At 43.7% G+C, this 26,480-nt stretch overlaps 1 protein-coding gene across 2 annotated transcripts; it reads right to left on the bottom strand.

Moving 5' to 3' along the window:
- Nucleotides 1-1,170: 1,170 nt before the first annotated feature.
- Taf1a (TATA-box binding protein associated factor, RNA polymerase I subunit A) lies at nt 1,171-26,078 on the bottom strand. Of its 2 annotated transcripts, none has more exons than XM_041635528.1 (11): nt 25,944-26,078; nt 24,298-24,477; nt 21,140-21,309; nt 19,167-19,280; nt 17,239-17,437; nt 16,032-16,162; nt 14,549-14,707; nt 8,425-8,491; nt 7,520-7,643; nt 4,406-4,560; nt 1,171-2,295 (listed from the first exon to the last, which is right to left on the bottom strand). In XM_041635528.1, the coding sequence occupies exons 2-11, from the start codon at nt 24,419-24,421 to the stop codon at nt 2,177-2,179; spliced, it is 1,362 nt and encodes a 453-aa protein (XP_041491462.1). In that variant the 5' UTR covers nt 24,422-24,477; nt 25,944-26,078; the 3' UTR covers nt 1,171-2,176. The 2 variants fall into 2 exon arrangements, with proteins under 2 accessions (XP_041491462.1, XP_041491461.1); XM_041635527.1 differs by having other exon boundaries at nt 25,670-26,071.
- Between the last annotated feature and the right edge of the window lie 402 nt (nt 26,079-26,480).

The following is a 26,480-nucleotide window of genomic DNA, read 5'->3' as shown; positions in this document are numbered from 1 at the left end:
GAAGGAGCACAGCTACTTACCTCCCGTTCACAGTCCCAGAAAACACTGGGATGCACAAACCTTAAGGTTCCACAGTGGCGTCCTGCTAATCTCAGCCTGTGCTCGGAGCTTCGTCTGGGCATTTATTCCTAGTGTGCTGTTTGTGCTGCTTGTACAGAACCACTGTGCAGGCCCCCCACCCCTCAGTAAAGCTGGTCCCTTTAGTGTGCTGACTCCAACTTGGTCTACAAGTGACGCTATGAAATGTCCCCTTGTTTCATTTGTCCATTATGAAGGAAGCTCTCTGTTGATGAGTTCCCCCCCCCCATGTACAAAATACTACTGAGATAAAAAAGTTATTGACAAAGCATAACTTGCCCAGTTTTATTGCACATGGTTTAAGACAGGTAGGGCTACAGGCCAATGGGGAAATGTGTCGTTTGTCACCTGAACACTGAACTTCCTGGAATCTAAATACTAGCCACTTCAACAATAACTGCATAGGAGCCAAGGCCGTTCTGAAGAAGCATTTATCAGTAGCACAATACGCTACAGAGCCCAGCCTGTGTTCCTGGAACATGTCTTTAGTCTCTGGTCAAGTTGTCCCACTGGGCTTACTTTGTATCTGGGGCATTATTTTACCAGTAGAGCTAGCTTCTACTGTTATATTCTCATTCCCAAGAGAAAAGGGAGAGGAATACCTGAGTTCCAAAGCACATCCTAGATCACCGTGCCCCTCAGCCTCTTCTACCATTCTGACCCACGTCAGTCCTCCGGAGTCCAAGTTCCCCCCCGGAGAGATACTTAGGCCACCTGCTCACCTCCTCAACAGACCTCATCTCTAGTACCATCTTCATGGGGGTAAACTGAACATGGGCAAGTTCGAATCTATTTATTACAGACACCACAGACAGGCCAGCTACAAATGTAACTATTCTAGAGTTATGTTCTTCCACTAAACAACACTTGTTTTCTATTGAAAAACAAAAACATTCCTTTTTCAGTTTTCTGGCTAAAATAAAGTGTAAGAATCATCCCGCTGAAGCACAATTAATAAAAACTAAGAGACAGAAATGGGGTTTTAACCTAAAGATCCAAAAAGCAAAGCAGCCAAGCCACTGGCTCTTATCTTGACCTTAGTCCAAAAATGGCGATCCTGCCTCCAGGAATCTCAGAATGAGACTGTTTGAGAACTGTCTTCTCCCATCTTATATTCCTCTCTAGGGCTGGGATTAAAGGTGTGCACCACTGCTATCCCATTACTATGACAAACTAGTGTGACTACTGGGATTAAAGGTGTGTGTCACCACGACCTGGTCGATAAGGCTCATCAGTGGGGCTGTTTTACTGTCAGATTTTCAGGCAAGCTTTATTTATTAAAATACAAGTAAAATACACATGTAATGTTACAAAAAAGAAAAATACAAGTATATACATTTACAAACAGTAAAGGCAGTGAAATTATTTTAACTATAACTGAGAATAAAATGAAATATAAAAAACATAGAAATAGGGGGCTGGAGAGATGGCTCAGCTCTTCCAGAGGACCCGGGTTCAATTCCCAGGACCTATGTGGCAGTTCACAACTGTCTGTAAATCCAGTTCCAGGGAATCTGACACCCTCACACAGAAAAGTATGCAGGCAAAACAGCAATGCATGTAAAATAAAAATAAATTATTTAAAAAAATAATTAAATAAAGGGCCAGGGAAATAGTCCACTAAGACACGAGTTGAACACAGCACCCACATGGGAGCTGTGTACAGGGCTGACAAGATGCATTCAGTGGACAGGGTCACCTGTCACTCTCACTGCCACAGTCGGTCCCTGAGACCTACATGGAGGAAGGAGGAAACCACTCCTGCAAGTCATTCTCCACCACACTCATGCCCAGTCATCTGCATACGCTTACACACACACACACACACACACGAATGAATAGATTACAATTACAATCCCAGAGCTAACTAAGAAGAATCCCTGGGACACACTGGTCAACCAGCCTAAGAGGTGAGTGCCGGGTCTCAGTGAGAGACCTGAGGAAGGACATGATACAACTGTCATGTACACATGTGGATGTACACGTGTGTATGCACACGCTTATACTAATTTGAAAAGCCATCTAAAAACATCAACCACTCACATTCTATAACCAATGAGCACCACACTGTGGTAACAGCTGCAAAGCAGCTTACCGTCTAGGTGCGAACACCTGGATTTACAATACTGTATTTTTTCACAGACTTCTTCATCCGTTTAATTTTCTTCTTCAAGGTTTCATGATCTTGTTTCAAAATATACCGAAAATATCTACAACCTAGAAAATAAAACAAAATAAAAGTTTTAATATTTCTCAATTAAGTACACTTCTACATTTTTTACTTCTGCTTCAGCCCCCGAACACTAAGGATATGAAAGTCGACTCATTTGTGTCCCACACACCAACGCAAAAGGAACTACTTGAGCGCTACGCTCTCCCTTAAACAAACACTATTTTCTGTTTAAAAAACAAAAACAACATTCCTTTCTCAGCTTTCTGGCTAACGTCACGTAAGGATTTTATTACATCCTCAGCTGACAGATATCTCTCTCTCCTAAGAAAACGCCAGGTTATATCCCATAACTACAGAACCTCTCTGCCATCCCTGAGGACAGGATGCTAGCGGTGCGGGCTAAAGAGTGTCTGTAGTGTTACTAAAATAATTTGTGCGTTTCTTTTGAGACAGGTTCTAGCCATGTTGTCCAGGTTTTCATATAATTCCTGAGTTCAAATGATCCTCCCACAACAGCCTCCTGGTATCTAGAAGGCATGAAAATTTGTATTCATAAATATACTATTTTATAGTAGAAGTTAAATACAGCCAGATTTCTGCTTTCACCTATATAGAAAACTGGAAAGAATTTCACCCTGTTCTAGCACTAAAGAGCTGCATAAACGTGAAGAGAGCTTACGTAGGAAGGCAGCTAGGTTGCTAACTGTGAGGAAGGGCCTCCAAAGAGAAAGGGGCCTGCTTTGCTTTCACACAGCATGGGATGAAGGCAGCCAGCTGTCACACCCATTCTAAGACAAAGCAGAAGCTGACCAAGATGGAACGTGAGGATGTAACGATGGTGGCCAGAACAAGAATCAAACTCAACTCAGTGCTAAACCAACCCCAAAGGAGAAAGGTGTGCCATTCTCAAGCAGAACCAGGCTTCTCACTCCCAGAACACTTGAGAATTCAGAGCGCTCCAGGGGATGTTCACTTGGTATTGACAACCCAGTTAGCAAATAAGGAAAGAGCCATGCTCACAACGTGCATTTCACACAGAAGCCACCAAAGGTTGCTGCTTGGCCTAAATGACAAGAGGACTGGAAACTGCCCCGGGCCTTCAGACCCAGCTCAGACGCAGCTGCCCTGAGCCGTCTTACTGTACTGCATTCAGGGTTCAAGAAGGAAGCCCTGCAGGCAAGCCCATTTCTGTTCCATCACAAGTGTTCTTAGAAATGGCATCTTTCAACTCTGTTTTCATGAATCCCCTTTTCTCATAAACCCAACCTTTTCCGCATCTTAGTAATGTTAAGAAACACACCGATTCCACTCCACCAGACGCCCTCTCAGCACTGCGCATGGCCATGAGCCTCATGAGCTCACTGCATGGGACTACAGGTGTAAGCACAGGGCTCTGCGGTGCTCACTGCCGCACTCCTTCCTACCTCTAGACATACTTCACGGAAGTTTACTAGAATGTTCCACTGCTCATGTTTCAGTGGTGCAGAGCAGATACGCATTTTACTGAACAAAATATCCCATAATAAAAGATCAGTTTTGTCTTTTTAAAAGACTTGCTGTTCACAGGTGGTATTCTTTCTGGGGTGGGGGGATGTTCATTCCTTACAGGAGAGTAAATATAACACGATGCTAATGAAGACATCGAGGTCAGTCAAGAGCATTGTACTTTTTGTGATGTCACAAGCAAACCTTATAGTCTAGCCTGCACAGTGTATTTTAAGGCCCAAACTCAAGTCAGGGTGTGGAAGCCAACCACACAGTATATAAGATCCCACATAAGCTCTTATCACGATCCTGCTCAGGGCTCACACTCTTGTTCCAGTCATTTCTCAAGCATCTATAACCCTGAGGCATCATACTGGACAAGATGAGCAACAGGGCTCATTTTCTAGCTTCAGAGCCAGCCAAAAGCTACACTGGGCAGTTGTGGTGCACGCCTTTAATCCTAGCACTCTGGAGGCAGAGGCAGGTCGATCTCTGTGAGTTCGAGGCCAGCCTAGTCTACAAGAGCTAGTTCCAGGACAAGCTCCAAGGCTACAGAGAAACCCTGTCTCAAAAACAAAATAATAATAGTAATAATAAAACATTAAAAGTAAATAAATAAATAAGCTACATCCAAACAAACACAAAATCACAGAGAAAAAAACCACAAACCTTTTCCTAAAAGGATTCCTGCTACAAAAGCTTTCTCATAAGCTAAGACAGCATCTGCCTTCCAGTCACTCTTTGCCCAAAAGAAGCTGAAGTGAAAGGCCGGCCACCAGCTTCTCCTAGATTTCCACTCTTCTTCGACCCAGGCCGGATGGCTTCTGGAAGGAAACACGAGAAAAGAAAACAGTGAAGTGGACTGCTGTCATCGGAGCTGACTGTGCGCATCTCTTACAACAACACGGGAGAAGTGCCTGGGCTGACTTCTGAGCATGGTCAGGACAGAAGCAGGGAGGCAGGCCCATGTTCATTCTTTTTGGTCTGAGCATGGTCAGGACAGAAGCAGGGAGGCAGGCCCATGTTCATTCTTTTTGGTCTGAGCATGGTCAGGACAGAAACAGGGAGGCAGGCCCATGTTCATTCATTCTTTTTGGTCTGAGCATGGTCAGTACAGAAACAGGGAGGCAGGCCCATGTTCATTCATTCTTTTTGGTCTGAGCATGGTCAGTACAGAAACAGGGAGGCAGGCCCATGTTCATTCATTCTTTTTGGTCTGAGCATGGTCAGGACAGAAACAGGGAGGCAGGCCCATGTTCATTCTTTTTGGTCTGCACATCCCATTTCCACTTCACAGCCGACGCCTTACAGCAGAGTGGTCAGCAGGACACTGAGATAAAATCCTGGACTGAAATCTCAGCTCCCCCATCTCCAATTGTATGATCCTGAGCAGGCTGCCCACCTCTCTGAGTCTCAATCCCTTTGATGGTGGAAATGGCTATTTTCTAGTCCAAGAGCGCACAGATCCCCATAAAGCACCTTGCACAGAGCGCACCACACGGCAACAGTTACAATCATAATCACCTAAAGGGAACGGTACAATCTTAGATAAAATTAGATGTTACCAAAATTACTATGCCAATTCAGATGCTATCACTACAAAAACATACAAACATGACCTTGATGATGAACCAAGCAAATTAAGTGTCCACCAGCAACTTGAGTAAACGTGTATAACACCTGTGGCGGCCCCGCCCCTGCGGTGGAGCTGCTGAATCCAACATGTGAAGAATATGTCTCTTGGCCTTCAGAAACCCTATGGCCTAGTAGGGATTAAACGATACTTCGGATCTGTGAAGCGACCGACGGTGAGTGTGCCAACAAACTGGACTGGTGCTTAAGAGCCCAGACAGCAGTTGACTCAGGTCCTTTACCACACGAGGTAACAGCAAGAGGGCCCGGCTTCACCAGAACAAATCTGCTGGTGCCTTCACCTTTGACTTCTCTGCTACCAGAGCTTTTTAAGAAAATAAATAAGTAAATAAATAAAAGTCTTAAGACTTCTCTGTAAAATCCACGGAGTTTCAGCCTTTCCTGTCTTCAGTTTGTTGGAGGATTGCCGAAACACTGTCGGAACCTTGTCCAAGAATGAAGGGGTGTGAAAGTTCTCAGTGCTTGTGAGAAATTCCAAGAAAACAAGACGAGTCTTATATCAGTTTCTTCAAAAACATGGAATTGTTCCTGGACTGTGATGGAGGAAGGTCATTGGTTAAATAAAAAGAAACTGCTTGGCCCTCATTGGTTAGAAGATAGGTGAGAGGAGTAAACAGAACAGAAGGCTGGGAGGAAGAGGAAGTGAGCTCAGACTCCACAGCTCTCCTCTCGGGAGCAGACGCCTCAGAGAGACACCATGCCCCCAGATCCCAGGCAGACACACGCGATGAAGCTCCGACCCAGGATGGACTTAGGCTAGAATCTTCCTGGTAAGACCGGTGCTCACTAAAACCAGTGCTCACAGATTATTAGAGATGGGTTGATTGGGATATCAGAATTAGCCAGTAAGGGCTAGGGCTAAAGGGCCAAGCAGTGTTTAAACGAATACAGTTTGTGTGTTGTTATTTCGGGCATAAGCTAGCCAGGCAGCCGGGTGCTGGGGACGGCAGCCCCGCCGCCCTTATTACTACAGGACTGTGTTTCCGTGCCCCACCCGGGTATAGCAGACGAGAGTGAGTTTACTTCAGCTGTCGCTAGTCACATGCCCCTACGGACAAATGTTTCTCCAAATCTGTCCTGTCCCTGCACTCAGACACCTTACTCAGGTAACTCTTCTTAACCCTCAGAGTACAAACTGTCTGAGGCTCTGAATAAAATTGGCTTTATTCAGAGTCTAACTACATGAGACTTTCATCTGCCTCACTTTTGGGCCCCGTGCCCCAGGTTCATGCCACCAACCAGAGTAGCAAGTACAGAGTAAAGTCAGTTCTATTCCCGAAGTGAGTATCCTCAAACATAGGATTTCCTCACCACCCAAAATGGGCATAACGTTCAAGTGAAGCTTAACTCTGGGAGGTCTCTCTTCTCACAAACAGAATACCTGTGAGCAGGGTCGTGCCTTTTCTCTTATCCAGAATGCAGTGCTGACAATATGCAAGGCAGGTGCAGCGTCAGACATGCTAACGTGCTTTCAGATGTGGCATTGATTTTGCTAACATGAAATATATGCATAGAATTTCTGTGTGTTAGGCTTATAAATTTGTATTTCCTAGCTTCTGATACTCAGAAAAAAAAGAGCTAAGATCCTATACAGGAAATGTAAAACCATTAAGTTAGAAACGTTAAAAGCAACACCTAAAATGTGGTGACTATTACTTATAGAGGTAAATTATTTGTATTTTAATAAATAAAGTTTACCTGAAGACCAGAGGGCAAAGCAGCCACACTAGTCAGCCATATAGGCCAGGGAGTGGCGGAACACACCTTTAATCCCACAACTCCAGAGACAGAGGCAGTTGATCACTGTGAGTTCAAGGCTACCCTGACTCAGTCTGTCCAAAAGAGAAACAGAACTCACACAAAGATGATCCCAGCACTTGGGATCACAAGCCTTTAACCCCAGCACTAGGGAGGTGGAGACAGGAGCAATATGGCTGGGCAGAGAGAGGAATATAAAGGAGAAAAGACAGGAACTCAGTGGAGTGTGGAGTCTGAGGATTTGGTCTGAAGACTTGGTAGAGGTAAAAGGTCTCACTAGTGGTTGGCTGCTTTGCTTTTCTGATCTTCAGTTTGAACCCAGTATCTGGGTTTATATTATTTGTGCTACAATTACTTATGTTGAAGACTTACTCCATTAATGTCTGCTTCAGATACGTTGCCAAGTATTTCCAGGCAGTTATGTTCTTAGTGCATCCAGCAAAATCAAGGAATTCAAATAATACGCCCAAGCCCAGCTTCCGGTGTTCTTCTGTCTCTGCAACGGTCACAAGAGCCCAAGCTTACAGAAGGTACTGGAGAAGTGCTCGGAGCCAAGAAGCTACATCATGTTATGCATTATGAACTGCAAGCCTTCTGGCTGGTTAGGTGTTTAAAACAATTCATCATGCTCACTGTGCAGTGATGAGATGAAGGTTAAGGACGTAGGACATAAGATGTGAGCCTCTTCTCAGGTTACACCCCTCTAAATACCTCCTACCCTATTTGGCATGTTTAGTATCTACAGGTTGGGACCTACAGACTTTGTAACAATTGGCTTAAACTAGCTGACTTCCTTCTAAGACAGATGTTCTTTACTGTACTGCACTGCAGCACTCAAGGGGTTAACAAGAGGTCCTCCTACTTCCCAAGTCTCTCCATTGGGCCCAGACACCAAGCATTTTAAGCTGTGAGCTGGGGATGTGAACTCTCCACTGCAGAGACAGATTCTACAGTCATAAAGCAAAGCAACCACCAGCATCCCAGGAGGCACGGAGAGCCAGCGATTGCAGCTTGTGAAAACAGGTGAGGAGTGGAAGTGGCCCCTGAATCAGACGCTGGCCCTCATCTAGTCTATACGCACAAATGAAGATAAAACGGAGGGGGGAGGACTTTGGACTTTCCACAGGACAGGGAACCCTGACTGCTCTTCAGACTTGAGAGGGAGGGGGAGAGGAGTAGGGGGAGGGGGAGAGGAGTGGGAGGCTGGGAGGAGGCGGAAATTTTTTCTCAATAAAAAAAAATAAAAAAATAAAAAAATAAAAAAAACACAGTTTTACCTGATTTCCTAAGCATTGTATGGAATTCTAACATCAGTGGATGGGATGGCACAATCCCATGTAAAATCTGAAAGAGAAAATAGTCTTGTAATTTACACAGTATACAGACATTCTCAAACTCTAGCTTTCTTTTGTGTAAAATTCTTACTGGCTAATATGCTCTCAGCAAATGAACTAAGGACTTTTTTTTTTTTAATCCAGTTTCAATCTGAACATAAGAAGGTATTCTCTGGATGGAGTGCTCACTTGGCAAGCATGAGAACTTGAATTCAAATCCCCAGCACCACAGACAAGGCCAGGGGTAGTAGCAAACACCTGTAATCCCAGCACTGGGGAAAAACAGGAGGATCCTGGGAGTTCACCATCCTGGCAACCTAGCCTGTGGGTGATCTTTAGGCTGAGTGAGAAACCCTGTATCTAAAAAGGTGGAGGGGCTAGAGATGGCTCTGTGGATAAGAGCACATGGCAGCTCACAGCCATCTCTAACTCCAGTCACAGGAGGATCCAACACTCTTTTCTGACCTCCAGAAGCACCACATGCATGGGATATACAGACATGCCAAACAACCACGCAATACACACCTGGTCTGGGGACACTGCTTAGTCCGAGAATTGTTTGTCTAGTAAGCGCGGGACCTTATTCTGATCCCTAGAACCCTGGCACATGTGGAGTCTCAGCGTTGGAGAAGCAGAAACGGGTGGGTCCCTGGGGCTTGCTGACCACTAGATGGGCTTCAGGGAGAAAACCTTCTTTATGAGACAGATTAGACAGGTGTGGTGGAGAGTGCCTTCAATTCTAGCACTCAGGAAGTAGAGGACGGTGAATCTCTGTTAGTGTAAGGCCAGCCTGGTCTACACAGGGAGCTCCAGGCCATCCAGGGTTACACAAAGGCAACAACAACAGCAACAACCTAACATTTAAGGAAACAAACAAAACAGCGTAGCTAGCTCTTGAGAAAGGACGCCCGAGGATGACCTCCGACATGCGTTCTCTCTCTCCCTCTCTCTAATTCATCTGTGGTCTTCCTCCCGCACCCTCTCAAAATGGCAAGGTTCACAGGAAGAAACAGACTGAGTAGACAGGCTTTTATTTCTATCTTATACATATCGATTCTGCTTGCCATACTAAAAACTTAAACGATGTTGCTTTCTGAAAAGAATAGAAGAAATTACAAAGCCAGGCATGGTGGCCGAGGGCTTGTAATCGCAGAACTCAGGAGGTAGAGGCAGGAGATCAGGACCTCAAATCCAGACAGGCTACAGAACAAGTCTGAAGCCAGTCTCTAACTACATGACACCCAAGTCTCAAGAAAACAAAATCAAAGAACTCACATAGAAAATACCATATTGGTCAGAAAATATCACAGAAGATTTACATAAAACAAAAACTCAAAAGGGCAGAGAGAGTAATTTTAAAGAATAAACTCAAACAAACCACGCTAAAAAGCATGTGATTGTTCTAAACAGTTTTTTAATAAAAAGTAAGGAGAAACAAAGACTTTATTTCTTAAGAATACTATTTTATGACTGTGGAACAGGATCTGAAGTAACATTATCTCACATTCAAAGCGTATATTAAAAATGAATTTGAGCAAAGGTGCTTGCTGCCACGCCTGGCAACCCAAGTGTAAACCCTGGGATCAGAGGGAGACAAGATGTCGTCTGACCTCCACATGTACACAGACAAAATAAATACGTGGATTCATGCCTGCCCTTTTTGGAAGAGAAAGGAGTGGATTTGGAGGAAGAGTGGATGTGGGTGGGGAGGGACTGAAAGGAGAGGAGGGAGGGGAAACTGCATTTGGGATGTAATCCATTCTGTTTCCTGGGATACTTTGGCTTTGTTTCCATCAAAACAACAAATTTTGTCAGTTTCTCTTAATAGTTTTATAAGAGGTCAGAAATAAATATTGACACAGCAATAACAGAAGTTATTAAAATTTGGTTCCTACAGTAACAGTTTTCCATTATTTATCTATGAATGTCTCAACTCTCTCAAATTTTTTTTATTGAAATATATATACTGCTATGGCAAACAAGTACTATGTGCCGTCAACATGTTTTCGTGAAGCTGAACACACTCACGTAACCACCACATGAGTTGGGAAGCTCTCAAGTTCTGCTTGTTTTGGGCCATTCCTCCTTCTCTTCCTGGACTCCAACCACACACACTGGGCTTCCCACCAAGCCCTGACATAGACTCTCCACACTTTTTAGCCCCTCATGTGGGCTTTCACCTGCACAGACACGGCACTGATCCTCATTTTGCTATGACAACCCTTGGACTGCATTCTGAGATCCCAAAACTTGGGTTTCGCAGAAAGAAAAATAGCATTTCTCTATAATTTTTTTTTTTAATTTTAAACCTAAATTAGTGTTCAAGCCTGTACAGGTGGTGACCCTCTGCATCCCAGCATTTGGGAGGCTGAGGCAGAAGGGCTGGAGCTCAGGAGTTAAAGATGTGTTTTCTATGCTGGGGGACCTAGGTTTAGGGTGGGAGGGAGGGAACGCCTACAGTCAACACACACCCCTACAAGGCAAAAGACTTGAATAGACATTACTCCACAGATGGTAATAAATGGCCAATGGGCACATGAAAAAATGTTCTACTGTGACTAGACATTTGGAAAACACAATCTAAACTACAGTGAGACATTATTTCACATCCACTAGCATAACCTATTATCCAAAAGACGGGGTGGGGTAAAGAGTTGGCTAGCATGTGGAAGGACTGGACTCTCATGCTCCCCGCAGAAACACAAACAGGACACAGCTGCTCTGGAAAGCCATTTGATGATCCCTCGAAATGTTAAACAACGTCATCCAGCAATGTCACCCCCAGGTATACATCTAAACAACAAAAAGCAGGGACTCAAACACCCCACACCAATCTTCACAGCAGCATTACTGACTAGAGTCAGATATGATACAACTCAGGCATCCATCAGCAGATGACTGGGCAAGCCAACTGTGTTCGGCAGCACAACGAAACACTCAGTCTTACAAAGAATGGCAGTTCTGACACTCCATTGGAGGGACCATGGAATCTGAACTACACAAAAGACAAATGCTGCATGATTCTGCTTATAGGAGGCATCTTGAACAGGCAAATTCATTAAGATGGGAGAAGACAGACATTCAGGGTTTGGGAGAGGCAATAACAGCAACTTACTGTTTAATGTGTACAGAAACTTTATAATAATAAAAACATTCAGAAATTGTAGTGATGACAGAAAGAAACCGCTATGTTTGTGCCAACTATAAAACTTAAGATGCTAAGTTTTGATATGAATATTCTATCATGCTAAAAATTTTTTTATAAATACTATATAACAACCCCAAAAAATAATACATTAAAGTAGAATATTTTAGAAAAAAGTAAAAACCTAAGGATATGCCATGTTCTATTTAGAAACCTCAATCTCATTAAAATGTCAATTTTTAAGGCTGGAAAAATGGCTCAGTTAAGAGCTTGCTGCTCTTTCAGAAAACCAGAGTTCAGTTCCCAGCTACCATGTCAGATGACTCAAGAGTGCCTGTAACTCTAGCACCATAAGATGCAGTGCCCTCTTCTGGCCACCTCGGGAATCTGCACTCATGCGCACAGCCCCACACATGATTACATAATTAATTTTAAAAAATGGAAAAGGTGCCAGTTCTTTCGACATTGGTCTACAGACTTAAAATCCAAGACTTTTGTTTCTATAGCAACATACTGATTTTTAAATGTATATAAAGTAAAAGAACACAGAAAAGACAGAAAAATTTTGAAAATGGACAAATTTAAATAATTTTCATTTGATTCCAAGGCTTCTTCAGTTACACTAACCATGCTATTGGTACATGACGGAAATATATACCATCAGGGCCAATTGATCTCAAACAAAGCTCCCAATGGAGAAAAGACCAGTCTTCAGTTAGTGCTAGACCAGCCAAGTAGGGGAAAAGATAACCCTGACTCTCATACCTCACAGCACGCAAACAATAACCCATCATAAACTTTTAGCATAAAATCATTCAGCACATCTAGAAAAATGAAACATAAAAGAGAATCTTCATCAGTTTGGAAAGCCAAAAATTTCTAAAAGAAAATACACTAAGCCATAAAAGAAAAACTGTGAAATTTGGATGCTGTTGGGATTTGTTTCAAGGACACTGCTAAGAAATATAACATGTAATATGATGTCTACTATAACTGTATGATAGATGTGATCCAGAGAGGCCTGAACAAGAACGTAACATGCAATATTATGCATATTAGAAATGTATATGACACATGCAATCCAGAGAGGCCTAAATAGAAACATATTGTGGTGATTTGAAAGAAAATGGTTCCCAGGGAGAATGGCACTATTAGGAGGTGTGGCCTTGTTGGAGGAAGTCTGTCTCTGTGGGGGCGGGCTTTGAGCTCTCTTTTGCTCAAGCAACTTTCAGTCGACTTCCTGCCCCCTGTAAGATGTAGAACTCTCAGATACTTCAGCACATCTGCCTGCATGCCGCCATGCTCCCCTTCATGATAAGAGACTCAACCTCTGAAACTTTAAGCAAGCCACTCCAATTGAAAGAGCTGCCGTGGTCATGGTGTCCCAAACTAAGACACATACCATGCTCACAGTGTTACAGTGGATCCTCAGAATACTGAAGGAACTTAGTTCAACCCCCAGCACCAAGAAGACTAAAAAGAAAACACAGACAAGCAAAGAACCACAGAGAAACAATCTAACAAATCCATATCTAACAAGGGAATTGTATCTAAACCACATAAAAGCTCCCCAGTTGGTATAAAAACATCCCCTAAGAAACAGGCAAAATAGCTAATAAACACAAGGAAATAGCAGACCCCCAAAAGATGCTCAGCATCCCTCATCAGGGAACAGCATATCAAAGTCACAATGAAACCCGAATGCAGTCACTGCAGCAGCCTTGATGGAGTCTTTAGGATGGAGGCAGGTGAGATAAGACTCAACTACTCACACATGGTAGTAATGCCAACAGCACAGTTCCTTAAGAAGCACAGACTCTCCTCACTTAGCAATCGCATTGTTAGGTCGCTAGCTACCCAAGGAAACGCACAGACTCACGTATGTCTTGGCAGCATTATTCTTGACAGCTAAAGAATGATAATAAGGACTGGTTCTGTAGATCAGTGAGAGAGAACTTGCCCAGGAGATGTAACGCCCTGGGCTCACTCCCAGCACTACCAACCGTGTGTGTGTTCACATGTGTCTCCAATGACTAAAGCACAGTCAATAGAGGCCCTGCCCCACAAGCATGAGTCTGTGAGCTCAGATCCCTAGAACTCACATGTAAAGACAGTGCACGCCTATAAACGTGGTAGGGCGGATCCCTGAAGCTTAGTGGCCAGTCAAGTTAGCCACTGAGTGCTCGGTTCAGTGAGGACCCCGCTCAAAAGATGCTTACTGCTCTGCCTGCTGGCTAATATCAACTGTAAAAAGAAAGTGGAGAGCAACAGGCTGACACGACACCGACTCTGACCTCCACACCCACGCACACACACGTGCACACGATACATCGGCCACACCACAGCATGGAGAAAACTAAAAATATGCTACGCCAGAGAAGCCAGACAAAAAGTAAGGTAAAAGCTATAGGATTGCATTTATAAAAACTTTCAAAAGAGGTTTAAAATAAATCAACAATGGTTGCCTGGCACGGGGGCATGTGAGTGGCTGGCTGTTTGGGGGGTTAGACAAGGATCCTGAGTCCCACAGAAGTACTCTTGATCGTCACTTTCAGGGCAGCTCTGTGAATGCAAACACTCATCAGAGCACAACCATGCATGAGAATGAAAGTATGTCAATGAAATGTCAATACGGTTGTTTCCAAAAATATCACTGGAGCATTTGCAAGCAGAGTGCAGAGTCTTTCTCCTCAGGAGCTAGAGTTTCTTCCTAAAGCACACGTAGGGAGCAGCGTTCTCTACTGACCACAGAACACTATTCATACATTACCGTTTACACTTTGTTGTAAACCCAGGGCCTTGCATATGCTAGTCCAGTGCTCTACCACTGAGCTACATACATCCCCAGCCTGGTGTCATTTTCTATGGCTGTCACAATATAAGGAATGGCTTTCTATTCAAACACCGGGAAAATGTCTATACCTTAAGAACACTTATCAGTTTCGCTCTTGGTGCCTTCTCTCTCTTCAGAAATTCATATAAGTAGATGTGAGCATTGGGGTTTGAGGGGAACTTTTCATCATACGCATAATTGGTGAGTATTTCTCGGGCTCCATCTTGATCACCATAGAATTCTAGCATCTGTATAAAATAAAGTATGTTTTACATTAATTCTGTAAAATAACTCCACAAAAATAAGATACAAAGTTACTGCTAAGAACAACAGCCGCAACAATAAAAAAGAAATCACACGTGACAACAGCGACACTAATTCTGCTTTTCTAGCTCCCTACAACTTCTACAAACAGGATCAAAGGTCTACATGAGGTCTCATTCTTACCTTAAATTTGTTTCTAGAAAATGTAGACACCCCCCTCCCCCCCCCCAGTGTAGGAACTGTTCTTACAAGAAATCAAGTCCCCAAAGTAGAGACCACTAATGACCAGGTGTAAGTCAGCGATCTCAGCGCCCTAACTTCAGGCTGAAGGAGTCCGTGCTAACCATGGCTCCTACCTTTGAAGCGATTCACAGAGGAACTCGATTATCTTTTGGCAGGAAAACGGTCTCTTTAGTACCAAGCAGCACCCAAGCCCTGGGTTCTTCTGCAAGGAGTCTGAGACACTGGGGTAGCTTTATAAGCTTTCTAAAAGCCATTGTGTTCCTCGGCCCCATGCTGTGACTTTGGTTTAGTGTTTTTCCACCTCCCTTCTACAAATCTTTAGAATTATCCTGCTTTTACAGTATGTTCAGCAATAAAAATGCAGGCTTGCCAATCACAGTTCCATCACTATTTCACATAGGTATCTGGCCATGACAGGTATATCTACTTTTCTCATCAATGCCACCAAAAATTTCACAGAAACAACTAAGAAAAAAAAGGATTAGCCAGCGTGGTGGTGGCACATGCCTTTAATCCCAGCACTCAAAGGCTGAGGTGGGCGGATCTGAGTTTAAAACTAGACTTATCTACACAGAGTTCCAGGACAGCCAGGCCCATACAGAGAAACCCTGTTTTTCTTTTTTCTTTTTTTTGGGGGGGTGGGGTGGGGTGGGGAGGTCAGAAGGAGGAGGAGGAGGAAAGATTTATCTGGATGTAGAGTTCAGAGGGCTAGAATCCATGAAGATATGACTGAAGGCTTACTCTATGAAAGCATGCAGCAAGTACTATCACATGACACTACTAGGAACAGGATGGAAGCAGGATGCTCCTAGTGTCACTTCCTCCAGCCAGGCCCCACCACATAAAGTTCCAATCTCACAAAGCTGGTGACCACCAAGCATTCAAGTACATTAGTCTTTATGGGCATTTCATATTCAAACCATTAAAAAGTCAGCCAGGGGTAAAACTAAACGAGACTACCTTACGGAGCATATTAGTATTCATAAATACCTAGAGCGGGCCTCATACTGGCAACACCCCTCCCTCAGCATCACCACCCTGGCCTACGACAAGTGATTTACTTACCTCCACGTAACTCTTCACAAAAGGGTCCCAAACCCCGGGAGTTTTGAGCAGCGCAGAAATACTTGCAGACGTCTTGCAGCTCTGGCTGAGCATGTGTTGAGTTTTTGCGGTGTAAGCATAATCATCCTCATCTGCTCAAACGTAAGAAACTCGCTCATTCATTCAGAGAAGCCATAGTAACGTAAGAAATTCACTCATTCATTCAGAGAAGCCATAAGCAAAGCTCAAGTCTGGGTGGACGCTGGTAAACTCTACCAAGTGCAAAGAGAACTGGTACCTCTTATGGGATGCCCAGCTCCCCAGCAGGGCATTGGCAAACAGTCTAGCCACCTCTAAACAGCAACTATCCACCATACCCAAGGTCAGCTAAGAGCTGACTATCGACTAGCGCAAGCAATGAAGATCCTCCCTCTAAACCAAATCACTGCACCGTCATCTGCAGAGGCAGAAAAAGACACGACAATGTTCAGTAGTTCTTTGTGTTATGAAAACAGTCACCAATCTAGGAACAGGACTCACTCAATCTCGATTTTTTTGATTTTTTAAAAATGTAATTAAACAGCTAACAGAGTTGCCGAAATCTGAGGAAAGGCAAAGCATCCTCTCTCGTGACTTCTGCTGCAATGCCAGGTTTCCATCAGGGCAATGAAGCAGGAAACGCAATGATGCCTAGACTGACAAGGACAAAACTTATCTCCTTTCAGGTAACACGATCCTGGCACACAGAAAGTCTCAAGAAAACTGCACTAAAAACCTGAGCGCTAGGTGGGTGGAGCCGGCTCAGTGGTAACAGCACTAACTGCTCTTACAGAACCAGGGTTTCATTCCTAGCACCCACTTGTTGCTCGCAACCATTTACAAACCTAGTCCCAGGGGATATGATGCCCTCTCCTGGCCTCTGCAGTCACCAGAAGAAATGTATGTGGTGCAGGCACACATGCAGATAATACACATAAAATTTAATTTTGAAAAACTTTATAAGCATTAACAATTCATTAAGATTGCAGGATATAAAACTGATACACAAAAATAGATTATATGATGGAGCACGGTGGTGCACACCTTAAATCCCAGCACCTGCTAAATTCCAGACAGTCAAGGCTACATAGAGCAAGGTTTCTTCCATCCATCTGGACTAACTCAGAGGTCTGTGAGCTGTGCTGCGTGGCTATCCGCCACCACAAGAAAGCTGGCTGAGCCAACTCACCCAGCTCTGACAGCTCCATCTTCTTCCTGGACCATGTGTAGTACTGTAAAAGCCCTTTGTAGGCCTGAACAAGGTTGATCAGCACTTCCTGAGAGGACGACTTTTCACCGTACCGCCATGCCTCTGCATCAGTGAGGTTTTTGTTTGCATCTTCCAGCATTCCATGATGTAAAAGATACAACGCGTGTTGTAAGGAGATCTGCACCAGTAAGAAAGATTCAGTCGCTGAAGTCAGAACTCTTAGTTAAAAACTCAGGAGATTTAACACATGCTGGCCTAGTCCTACGAAAACTATGCAGTAGGACCCCATATAAAAGGGAAAACTCAACTGGGTGGTGGTGGCGCATGCCTTTAATTCTAGCATTTGGGAAACATAGGCAGGTGGATCTCTGCGAGTTTGAGGACAGCCTGATCTACACAGAGAAACCCTGCCTTGGAAAAAAGAAAAGGAAAGGAAAGGAAAGGAAAGGAAAAAGGTGAAAGCTCAGACAGTGGTACAGTCCATACTCTGTCATCTACATTTAGACAGACATGAAAAACAACTAACATTACGTAACTGAGAGTAACAGAATACAGTGCAACACAGTGAGGAAACTGGGCATCGAAGCCTGAACTGTCAGTCACTCAACGCTTCCTTTACCTGTCTTCAGTAACCCTTCAAAAGAGGCTGTTCAAGATTAAATGACATAATCTTATGTCTGCTTGACCTACAGTAGACAACATCCTAACAACTTCATACATGTCAAATATGCTCACAGAAAACATCCTGCCAACGAGTGCTCAAGAATGGATTTAGTTTATGAGGGACACGGTATCCCGGAAACAAAAGCAAAAATAGCCATAGAGCTGGGCGTGGTGGCACTCATCAATAATCCCAGCACCAAGCAGGCAGGCTGAGGTAGGACTGTGAGCTGGAGACCAGCCTGGGCTACACAGCAAGGCACTGTCTCAAAAAAAAAGGAAAAGAAAAGAAAAACACAAGCCAACAAACAAAGGGGCTAGGAAGGTGATTCAGTGGATAAACTCTGCTGAGAATGCATGAGGACCAGAGTCTGGAACCCCAGAACCCACAGGTCAAGCTGGAAGGACATAGCGGCCTGCCTATCACCCCAGTGCACAAGAGGTAGATATGGGATCCCAGAGCAAACTTGCTAGATAGATTAGCTGGGCAGAACCAGGGAGCTCTGGGTCAGCAAGAAACCCTGCTTCAATAGGTTAAGGTGGAGGAAATTCAAAAAGGCTCCTAGTGTCAACATCAGACCTCCAGACTTACACACACACACACACACACACACACACACACAGTCAGAAAATTGAGCAAGTAAAAACAAAACCGAGAGAGCCAGGAGTGCACATTTATGCTCTGCAAGCCGTGTGGTTTCTGTCACATTTACTCAACTTGTGGCCGAGTCCTAATACAACTTTATAGTTTTGAAAAAATTAACAAATTATTTAGAAAATTACTAAAGAATGATGCTTTTAGTTAGGGGCTATAATACTGTGGTGTGGTCTCAGTCCCTCTTGCAAAAAAACTATTATTAAAGACAGGACTTCGGAGAAAAGGTATCCACACAGCAGGAAAGTTGCAGCATTTGAACATGTTCAAGTTCCTACTTTTGTTCAGTTTGCCTTTTTCTCAAAATGCCAGGTCGGCTCAAGTTCAGCAACCAGCTGAGAACTGGCTGTGTCCACAGTGAGGTCCAGTTTTATCTCTGAAGGCCTGAGCTTGACGGCCAGAGACAGACAACAGGGCTCCAATCAGATCACATGGAAGGTAGCTGGAAACCAGGTAGCTGCACAGGAGTGCTCTCCCAGCTCCTTTACCCACAGGGCTCATCTATTTTCCATGATTTTCTCACTCAACACCAATACAGGCAATTAAAACAAACACACACTGAAAATACAAATTTACAAGTCTACGTTCTCACCTTTAAATAGTTCAAGACGCCAATATTTTTCATCCGGTCAGCAAAGTTATTAAAAGTCTCCACATTGCTTTTAGGATGATAAAATAGAATTTCACTTCCAAGCTTCCAAATGATCTATCAAAGCAGAAATTAAGAGTAAAATAATAAATCCTTATCTCATCCAGTTTCTTCCTATAAAATTTTGGATTTTTTTCCTGATTACAACATGTAAAAGTAACTTTCCCTCTCCATGGAACCACCACTGCTGGACTTTCCTACACCCGCCTAGTAAAGCAGCACTCTTGCGAGGTGATAATCACTACATCTCAAAATGCTGGTGTGCTGGTGGCATGTCTGCTGCTGTCATCAAACACACGACCACAGCAACTGAAGGAAGGGTGTACTCAGGCTCACGTTCCATAGGGTCAGTCTATGACGGCAGTACTAAGGCATGGCGGCAGCAGCAAGCTCACATCTTGAACAGCAAGCCTGAAGCAGAGAGCAAACTAGAAACAGTGTGGTCTTAAATTCTGAAAGCCACCTCTGGTGACAGACTGTACCTCCTAACCCCACCCCCAAACAGCGCCACCAGCAGGAACCAGTATTCAAGTGCCAGAGCCTATGGGGGCATTCTCATTCAAACCATTACACCTGGTAAGAATAACAGTGCCATTATTAACTTAGTACTCTTTAAAAGGCACCCCCTGAAATCTCACCTCCAACCCTCCAAGTACAGACAGTAGGCATGTCCGCACCCCCTGAACCTTCATCCACACTGAGTATATGTGCTACGCACTAAGGATGTCAATCTAAGAACATCTGTCAGAAAAAACAAATTTTAATGAAATATATGTTCTCAGGCCATATTTTGGTGACAGAATTTGAGCTCTGTTTTTCTCAGGGAGCAAATACCTATTCCCTTTCAACCTGAAGTAGATTAATAAAATCAGGTGTCTTAAAAACAAGAAAAAGTTGCCTCTGCCTCCCCCTGCTGGGGTTACAGGTGTGCACCTCCACACCTGGTTTTTTATACAGCAGGACATCAGGAGTGCTGGGCATGAGCGTGAAGGCCCAGAGGAGGCAAGAGCTGAAGAAAGACCTGCTCCATTAAAGGTTAAGGGTGATGAGGCTAGAGAAGAAAACCCTAGTTAAAGAGATGGGGTCAGACAGGCAGACCAGGAAGAGGTCGACTTCCTAAGAAGTCCACAGCAATTAGAGGCACACCATGGCTGGTGTGCCAGAAAATGGAAAACCATCAGTGCTCTCAACCAGGGTTTGGAGAAGCCCCGTCTACATCGTTAGTCAATAGGGAAATGCAAATCATAGCACGAGCAAATTCTAACTCACAATTCAAAGTACCAAAAAAAAAAAAAAAAAAAAAAAGACAGGCGAAAAATGTAGAGCTCAATAAAAATAAATTAAAAAAAAAAAACAAAAAACAAAAAAAAACAGGCATCGTCACTTGTGCCTACCAGCCTCAAGAGGTTTAGACAAAGGACTGCTGTAAACACGAGTCTGAGCCAGCATGGTATCCAGATCAAGACTTTCTCAATAAGTAATTAAGTGGATGAATGAAGGAATGACCAATAAGGATGTGAAAAAATTAAAACATTAAATATTGCTGGTAGAAATATAAAGTGGAAAAGTCACTTTGGTATGGAGTTTGGCAAAACCTTAAGAGATTAAGAATAGTATTATCATATAATCTACAATTCCACTCTTCAGTATACACCAAAGAGAAATTACAGCAAGCACCATGCAAAAGCACATACATGAATGCTGAGAGAAAACACTGATGGGCGGATGCATGCAGTATGGCATTCCATGCAGCAGGACACTGACAAAGGAAAGACGCAATCAGGCATGGTGGGGGCACGCCTGTCACGCCAGCACCCAGGAAGTGGGGCAGGGGAGACGAGGGTCTACTGTGGGGAGAGCTAGAAGCGCAACTCCCAGCAGCCACTGTGCCACCTGCAGACTCCCACTCTGTCTACCTCGGGGGCGGCCTGTCTCTTGAAGGTGTCCGAGTCTTCCAGGGTCTGTAAGTAGCTGTGCATATAGTCTGCAGCTTGCTGCCACTGGTGCTTCAGCAGGGCTTCTTGGATGAAGCTTAAACAAGCACTTGTTGTCTGAGTAAAATCCCTCTTCTTCTTCCCTCCGGTCACTGTAACAAAGACAGCCGACTCCAGCTCAGCTATTCAAAACTCAGTCAACACAAGCTTTAACAAGGGCAACAAGTACTACTGACCCCGCTACCCACTGACTTAAACCCTGACATCACACAGCATCAGTTTTAGTGGTCTCCTGACCCGGGACGGAATGCTGACACGTAATCCTGGGCAGATCTCACGCAAGGAGCCACTGCTCTCCATTCAGTCTGAAACTAGCTCACCTGGAAACTCAAAGGAGAACGTAACAAGGCAGGATTAAAGACATGTGCCACCGTACCCTGCTTTGACACTAGTAACTTTTTTTGGTTTTTTGTTTTGTTTTGTTTTTTGAGAAAGGGTTTCTCTGTAGATTTGGAGCCTATCCTGGAACTCGCTCTGTAGACCAGGCTGTCAAAGAAACTCAGAGATCTGCCTGCCTCTGCTTCACAAGCGCTGGGATTAAAGGCGTGTGCCACTACCACCACCTTGACACTAGCAACTTTAAAGAGATCATCATGTAACCTCAGATACACTGCTTAAACTTTACCACCATTCACTTCCTCATGTGACTCACCGTCCCTCCAAACTGACTTACAGAAACTTAAACAAACAGAACTGATGTTAAATGTTCCCTCCATAGGAAAATAAAAATACACAACAGTCAAAGCTGTGTGGCACATACCTGTAATGCCATCGTGGCTAAAAAACTTGAGTCTGGGGTCTGCCTGGGCTATAGCAAGACTCAAAAATCAAGTATTCATGCACGGGAAGGGAAATAAATACATAATAAATACCATTGGATTTACAAAGCAATTGAGGAAAACATGATAACCTTATCTATTTTGTTGAGATAAAATACAAATTAAAAATTTACTCTAAGCCAGGCAGTGGTGGCACATGCCTTTAATTCCAACACTCAGGAGGCAGAGGCAGGCGGATCTCTGTGAGTTTGAGGCCAGCCTGATCTACAAGAGCTAGTTCCAGGACAGGCTCCAAAGCTACAGAGAAACCCAGTCTTGAAAAACCAAAGTGAATGAGTGAATGAATGAATAAATAAATTTACTCTAATAGTTAAGTCCCAACAATCTCAACAAAGCTTTTATATTATTTTGATCAATTATCTACAACCAATAGTTACAATGTCTCAACTCAAAAGAAACTCTAATGCTTGCAAAATAAGAGACACTTATATATTATCAGTGATATATACTTTCTGCAAAGAAAAATCAATATTCTAAAACTCCCACCTACTAGCTTTTTTATTCATCATTTAAAAATTGGTAACAGAATATTACATTTTTATGATTTAGATTCCACCAGATCTACTTTAACGTAAAATAATTCCATTTTAAAAATCCATCATGTACTGAAAACGTTTCATTTGCAACTATTGAACTTAGAAAACAATTTATACACCATAAAACCGTCAAGACAGTTTAATAAGTACTGCGAGACAGTACACAGAACATATTTCATAGGGGATATTTAAGTTAAAAAGATAACGACCACAGACTCTCAGCAGGGCATGGTGGTACACACCCGTCACGCCATCAATCACAGGACTGAGACAGGAGGATCGCAGCAAGTTTGAGGCCAACCTGGTGTGCGTAGCCAGTTCCGGGCTAATCAAGGCTGATCAGCAAGACCCTATCTAGAGGAGGGCTGGAGGGGGAAGAAGCCTACAACATGGACCAGGTAGGTACTTCCCAGACCACTTAGTGCATGTTGCAAACACCTAGGATCCTCAGCCTTAACACTCACGTGGTCCTGAAGTTAGCAGTACTGCAGTTATCTGGAAGCTAATTAGAAATGGAGCCTACCAAGTCTGGGCCAGCCCTCTGAAGCAGACACTGCATCTAATAAGAACTACACAAGCTGCTTAGACCACAACAATCCCAGGCACCTAGCCCACAAAACTGGCAAAATATCTGTTCAAACAGCCTTTGGTCACCTAATGGAAGACTGCTCTCAGGCCAAGCTCCATCGACTTCTTTATTGTTAAAAGAACAGGATTTGAAATTAGACAGACCTGATTTGCTCCCTGTATCATTACTTAAGAGTTTAACTTCTTTGCAATTCAGTCTCCTCCCACAAAATATGCCAGTGCACACATTTACTGGGACTAACACACATGACTAACTTACTGGGAATATATATTAAGTGAATTCTTCTTTTTAAATGGGAGCTAAATCCTAGGAGCCAAGGAAAGCATCAAGAGCAGTAGGAAAAGTGCTGGCGTAGATGTATTTAAAGGTCTGACACACAGCAGCACACGGATCGCTGATTCTTTACATGGTCTAAGAGAAGTTAACCCGTTAAAAACCTTGTCTACATCTACATTAGATTCAAAATGGAAAAAAAAAGATGCATTTTAAACCTATTACATCAATTCTATAAGGAATTTTCTTCATTGAATCAACAGAAATTTCCTTAACATTCCTGTGTATGTGTTCCTCAATGAGAGACCAATATTCTGCCAATGCCAAAGATATAAGTGCTTGGTAAAGAGAACTAAAAGTCTAAAAATAATATATATATATATATATATATATATATACATATATATGTATATATATACATATATATATGTATATATATACATATATAGACTATGTATTAGCTTAAATGCAAAAAAACTTTAAAAAACTGATTTCTTATCATTTCCTTTTTGTCTATAGCTGTAAGCAAGAAAAGGAAAACATTCCATCTAATCTTAGCAAGATAATCAAGCATGCATCATGGTTCACATCTGTAATCCCAGCACTTGGAGGCTAAGGCAAGGGAACAATCATGAGTTCAAAACCAGCCTGAGCTACATTAAGAGTATTCCAGGTCAGTTGGGGATAAACAGCAAGACCCTGTCTTAACAATAACAACAAATAAAATAAAATAAGAGGGAAGGGAGGAAGAACGAACTAGCTCGGTTATTCATTTTGTATCTGGGTGCAATCTCAGCACTTCCTTGAATGAAAAGTGAAAGGCTTCGATGTTGGTCCACTTACCGACAGTTTCTATGCGCTCCTGAAGCCATGGGAAATGCATTCCAGGATTAGATAACACAGAAGCTTCTCTCTTGTCACGCTCTGCCACCGCAAGCCTTGTCAATTCGTCACGGAATTTGCTCATATTTATTCCAAATCGAGAGTATCAGTTAGCATCAGTACATGTTAATCCTCAGGCAACTGAATGGAACAGAAGAATAGCCATCTTTTCTTCTAATAAATATCACCTGCAGCAGAACCCACTGTATCTCACAGTTCTTTTAAAGTAAAAGTTGAATCTGGTTAAGTCAGCAACAGCCCAACCTAAAGTTCACTTTTCAAAAAGAGAAGACTGGAAACAACAGAGGACCTAGGCTCGGTTCCCAGCACCCATGTAAGAGCTCATGATCTTCTCGAACCCAGGGCACCCAATGACCTCAACAGGAGTATACATAGTGCATATACATGCAGTCAAACACTAATACACATAATATTTTTAATCCATAAAAAAGATAAAGGATACTGTTAAACTATGTATTAAGCACACACAAAAATTAGACAATCCTTAAGTACAAAGTAAAAACCTAAAGCTACAGAGAGAAATTGAACAATACCTAACAACACAATATAACAAGTACAATAATAGCAGTAGCCGGTATTTACCGGGACTTAACTACATACTTAGCCTAAAATTATCTAATTTAATCACGGAAGCAACCTTCTTTTCTTCCACATTAGGAATGAAAACAGTAGGACCTAGACAAATGAAAACAAGAGTCTAAGAAATGAAGAGCACAGACCGGTCGGCTGGTGTTACAAAACCCACCAGGAGGTGGGCAGGGGCCATGGCAAATAAATGGCTCTACAAACGCAGCCACAGGCCATTGCGCTTGAAGAGAACTGTCAAGATGCTAAGACCCCTCTTCTGTCAACCTATCGAGTACTGAAGCTTTGCGATTTACAATCCCACCAAATCTCCCTCCTTTCTGCAATCCTCCAGCACTACCCTAGTTCCGGACACCTTCAGATTTGTCCAGAATTAATGCAATGGCGTCGTTGTTTGTTTGTTTTCTGCGGTGCTAGATACGGAACCCGGGGTCTTGTGCCTGTTGACAAACGATTTCTGTTTTTTTTTTTTTTTTTTGAGACAGGGTTTCTCCGTAGCTTTGGAGCCTGTCCTAGAACTAGCTCTTGTAGACCAGGCTGGCCTTGAACTCACAGAGACCTGCCTGCCTCTGCCTCCCAAATGCTAGGATTAAAGGCGTGTGCCACCACCACTCGGTACAATTTCTTTATTTATGCTACGTTGTTTATTGCGCGGGGTAGGCCACCGTGCCCGTGTGGAGGCCAGTGGATAATTTACAGGGGTCCGTGCACCACGGATCGACCTCACCTGGCTTGACGGTAATCTCTACGACCTGCTGGGCCATCTCCCAAGAGCTGCCTCAAATTCTGTTTCTCTGCCTTCCAACCAGATTAAGCTTTCAAAAATCAAATTGAGCCGTTCGGCGCAAAAGCTTGAAGTAACATCTTAATGTGAAATCAACCATCGTGGCGGTTGCCACGGTAACCAAAACTTCACAGTCCCAGTAAGTAACTCACGTTCCCAGAACCCAAGATTACAGAAAGTCAGCAGGAAATAGCAGGAGGGAGAAGCGGACGCTTACAGGCCTCCTCCAAGTCCACTGCGCGCTAAGGGCGCACAGACCCGGCGCGCGGCTACGGCGGGGCTCCAGGGTTGCGGGTCCCCACGCCACCGACTGCCAGAGAAAACCCTCTCCGGAAGCCGAGTTAGCGAGCGCTTCCCGTGAGCTTGCGCAGAACCAGCCCTGCCAGCATTCGGGGAGTGCGCATGAGTAGCCCCGCCCCTCCCCGTGCGTGGCCGCGGGAGGGGGTAGGGAAGCGGCAGAGAGGCTTCAGAGCCTGACCCGGATGTGGATGTTAGTTTCCGCGTTCCCGATGGTTTGGCCCGGATTTACATCCTGGTCTGTGCCGCCTGGCAAAACCAAGGTTTCCGTCGCGAAGTCGAGTGTGAGGAGGGGGCACGTAGCCGATTCTGATTGCTGCTTTGGGAATTATTTTTATTAAAATTTTTAGGATTCGATTTAAGGGATTTGCTGCCTTCACAGGTTGAGCAAGAATCCATTTTTCCTTATCGACGTGGATTGTTCTAGGGATCCGCCTGGAGTTCGCTTTCAAGAGGA

Source organism: Microtus oregoni, unplaced genomic scaffold, assembly GCF_018167655.1.
Source record: "Microtus oregoni isolate MIOR12 unplaced genomic scaffold, Mior012 000047F_ref0000412, whole genome shotgun sequence".
NCBI lineage: Eukaryota > Metazoa > Chordata > Mammalia > Rodentia > Cricetidae > Microtus > Microtus oregoni.
The sequence above is the reverse complement of the archived record's forward strand: the minus strand, read 5'-3'. Positions and strand labels throughout refer to the sequence as shown.

Coding starts and splice junctions, on each gene's coding strand:
- Taf1a (XM_041635528.1), bottom strand. CDS start 24,421: ATGAGCAAATTCCGTGACGAATTGACAAGGCTTGCGGTGGCAGAGCGT. Junction 8,492..14,548: donor AACTGATAAGTGTTCTTAAG/GTATAGACATTT, acceptor TTTCTCTTTCAG/ATTTTACATGGGATTGTGCC. Junction 2,296..4,405: donor AGGAATCCTTTTAGGAAAAG/GTTTGTGGTTTT, acceptor TTTATTTTCTAG/GTTGTAGATATTTTCGGTAT.